This window comes from Ichthyophthirius multifiliis (assembly GCF_000220395.1).
Source record: "Ichthyophthirius multifiliis unplaced genomic scaffold scaff_1120509249699, whole genome shotgun sequence".
Lineage (NCBI taxonomy): Eukaryota > Ciliophora > Oligohymenophorea > Hymenostomatida > Ichthyophthirius > Ichthyophthirius multifiliis.
The window spans coordinates 1-3162 of NW_004087437.1; the positions used below are offsets into that span (position 1 = coordinate 1).

The window sequence follows — 3162 nt, forward strand, 5'->3', positions numbered from 1 at the left end:
AAAAATAAAATAATAAATTAAATAATATGTATAATATATATATATATATATATATATATATATATATATATTATTTATATTTCATTATATATCTTCTAATGTTTTAATAAATCATTAATAACTATTTATCTTTTTTTTAAAAGATTTTCAATATCGTTTTTTATATTTTTATCATTATTTTTATATTTATTACTAATATTTATATATTCATTTTTTATTATTTCATTATTATCATTTTTTTTTAATTTTAATTTATAATTACTTGTATCTATATTTTTATTATTTATTTAATTTATATTATTACTTGTAAAAGGACTTTTTTAATTTGATTAAGATTTAATTATATTAGGACTTTTTGATAAATAAAATCTTTTTATTTTTTATATTGGGCTTTTTATATTTTCAAAATTATTTCTTTTATTTTTTTAATCACATTTTATATTATTTAATGGACTTTTTGGATTTTTTAAATGACTATATTTATTTTTTAAGCGACTTTTTGTATTTTTTAAAGGTGAATAATCAATATAAGGTTTTTAATTATTAGAATATTTATCAAAAACAGATTTAGATCTTTCTTTTTATTAAAAGATTCTTTGATTTTCTAAAATAACTTAATTTTTAAGGGACTATAATCTTTTTAGGTATTAATTTACGAAATTTTCCTCTTATTATTTTAAAGGATTATATTTTTTTAAGAAATATCATTTATTAAATTATCTTTTATATTTTTAATTTAAAGATAATAATCAAAAATGAATTTAAATTCTTCCTTTTTAAAAGTTTCTTTAAAATTTTCATTATTTTAAACTTTTTTAACAAAGAATTTTAAATCATTTTCAAATATAAATTTTTTAAATTTATTTTATTTAAAATCATTTTAAATTTCTTTTTATTTTTTTAATTCCATTTAATATAAATTATTAAAATACTAATTTTATTCTTATTATTCTTCTATTAATTTTTCAATTTCTTCTATATTTTTTTCATTTCCTTTTTATATATTACATTATTATTTCTTTTAAATATTCATTTTTTTAATTATTTAACTAAAAAGCTATTAAATTTAATTAATTCCTGTTTATATTTAAGGAATATATTTTTTTTCGCAATTTTTACACTAATCATGCTTTTTTAAAATCTACATTGTTTATAAAGTCTTAAAAAGTAAATTCTTTATTTTTTAATATTTATGTCTTTATTAACTCATTAGATTTTCATTCAAAAATTTATTATGAATTTTTTTAATAAAATAATTAAGCTAATCCTCTAATTTATTTAAAATATTATAATTTTTAGATTTTATTTATTAAAAATGTGCATTATCTTCCATTTAAAATTTATTATTTTCAATTTAAAGATCATTACTTTAATTTTAATATTCATTATTATCTATTTAATGAACACAATAATCATTATTTTATTAAAATTCATATATGTCAAATTATATTAATACTTGAATTATATTCTGATCATTTATTAAATTTAGTTTAAACCATTATTGAAATTTTTTTATTTTTAAAAATATATGGTTTTTGTATCTATTATTATTTAACCTAGTTTTTTTTAATAGATAGATCAAAAATACAAATTTATAAAGAATCAAATATATGTAAAAATAAAGACGTTGAATCATTTTATTCTATATTATCAAAATATTAATTATTTATGTAAAATTATAAACTCATATTTTGTAAATTAAAATAGTTAGAATCTATAAATGTTATTCGCGATATAAAATATTAATTTTTTTAATAAATTTCATTCTATTCTATAAATTTTTCATCTATTTATACAGAATTTAGCATTAATTTTTTATTATAAATTTTTATATAATTATTTTATTAAATATATAAAATATTAATTTTATAAAAAATATATTTTTTTATTAGTGTTTTAAAAATTTTTAATGTTTTTATTATTGTTATAATAAATTATAATTATTATTATTATTATTATTATTATTATTATTATTATTATTATTATTTTTATTGTTAGTATAATAATTACTTTTAAATTTTAATTTATACTAATATGCTTTTAATTTTTATACATTTATATATTTTTATTTTTTATTTTTGTTTATATTTCAATTATTTTTATACTAATTCATTTTTTTATTAAATATATATAAAATAAATATATCTTTTTTTCTAATATTAATACATATTATATATTTTCAATTATTTTTAACTAATTCATTTTTCCAATCTCCAATTTTATTTTTTATTGTTAAGTTTATTTCATCATCATTTTAAATACTATCTTCAACTTTCTTTAAAAACTTAGTCAATTTTTCTTCTTCTATTTTTGTTAATTTTGCTTTTATTTCTAATGGACATTCTTCTTATTAATTGTACTTTATATCAAAATCATTTTGATTTTATTATTAAATTTTTGAATCCATTTTTATTTTAAATTTCTATTTATATTTTTTTTAAAAAAATTATTTATATTATTTTTATTTTTTTAAAAAAAAATTAAAGAATATTTTTTATTTAATTAATATTAATCTAGTCTAATTTAAATTTTTATTATATTTATGTTTATATATATATAAATTAATATATTTATTTTTCGCGCTTTTATATATTAATTTTGATAAAATATAAATATATATATATAAAAAAGATGATTTAAGAAGAAGAATACGAATAAAGCTAAGCTAAAAGTTCTTAAAAAAAATTAAAATATAACGAAAGCCAAAAAGAAAACGTCAAAAATGAAATCTAATAAAAATAAAGTGTTTAAAAACCTAAAAAAGCTTCATCTGCTTATTTCTTATTTATTTAAGATTATAAATAAAGTTAGATATTATTAATTAAAAAAATATAATAAAGTTATTTTTATTAAATATAGAATATAACGTAAAAATAAACCTTAAAGATATGGGATAAATTTGGAACGAAGTTAGTTTGCCAGAAAAAGAAGTAAATTATGACTTATTTTATTTTTTTGTTAAATAAAAAATAAAATATTAGAAATACTATAAATTATAATAAGAAGATAATCTAAGATATAAAAAAGAAATGGAAGAATACGTATTTTTTAAAAAAATAATTTTTGATATAATATTTTATTTTTTAAGTTAAAAAATTTAGTAGATGATGATGAGTTTTATTTTTTTATAAAAAAAAAAAAAAAAAAAAAACTATATAAAAA

At 12.0% G+C, this 3162-nt stretch overlaps 1 protein-coding gene across 1 annotated transcript, besides 9 other annotated features; it reads left to right on the plus strand. All coding sequences in view use genetic code 6, as the record gives it.

Moving 5' to 3' along the window:
- The first annotated feature begins 24 nt into the window (after positions 1–24).
- Positions 25–80: a microsatellite.
- Positions 81–143: 63 nt separating this feature from the next.
- On the plus strand, positions 144–306 carry IMG5_025280 (hypothetical protein; the record flags this gene model as incomplete). Its single annotated transcript, XM_004039316.1, has 1 exon — positions 144–306. A coding segment is annotated over one exon (163 nt), but the record flags the coding sequence as incomplete, so codon positions are not given.
- Positions 158–208: a microsatellite.
- Positions 247–302: a microsatellite.
- Positions 307–419: 113 nt separating the features above from the next.
- Positions 420–513: a microsatellite.
- Positions 445–512: a microsatellite.
- An 807-nt stretch (positions 514–1320) lies between the features above and the next one.
- Positions 1321–1400: a microsatellite.
- Positions 1401–1808: 408 nt separating this feature from the next.
- Positions 1809–1847: a microsatellite.
- A 68-nt stretch (positions 1848–1915) lies between these two features.
- Positions 1916–1993: a microsatellite.
- Positions 1934–1993: a microsatellite.
- Positions 1994–3162: the final 1169 nt, after the last annotated feature.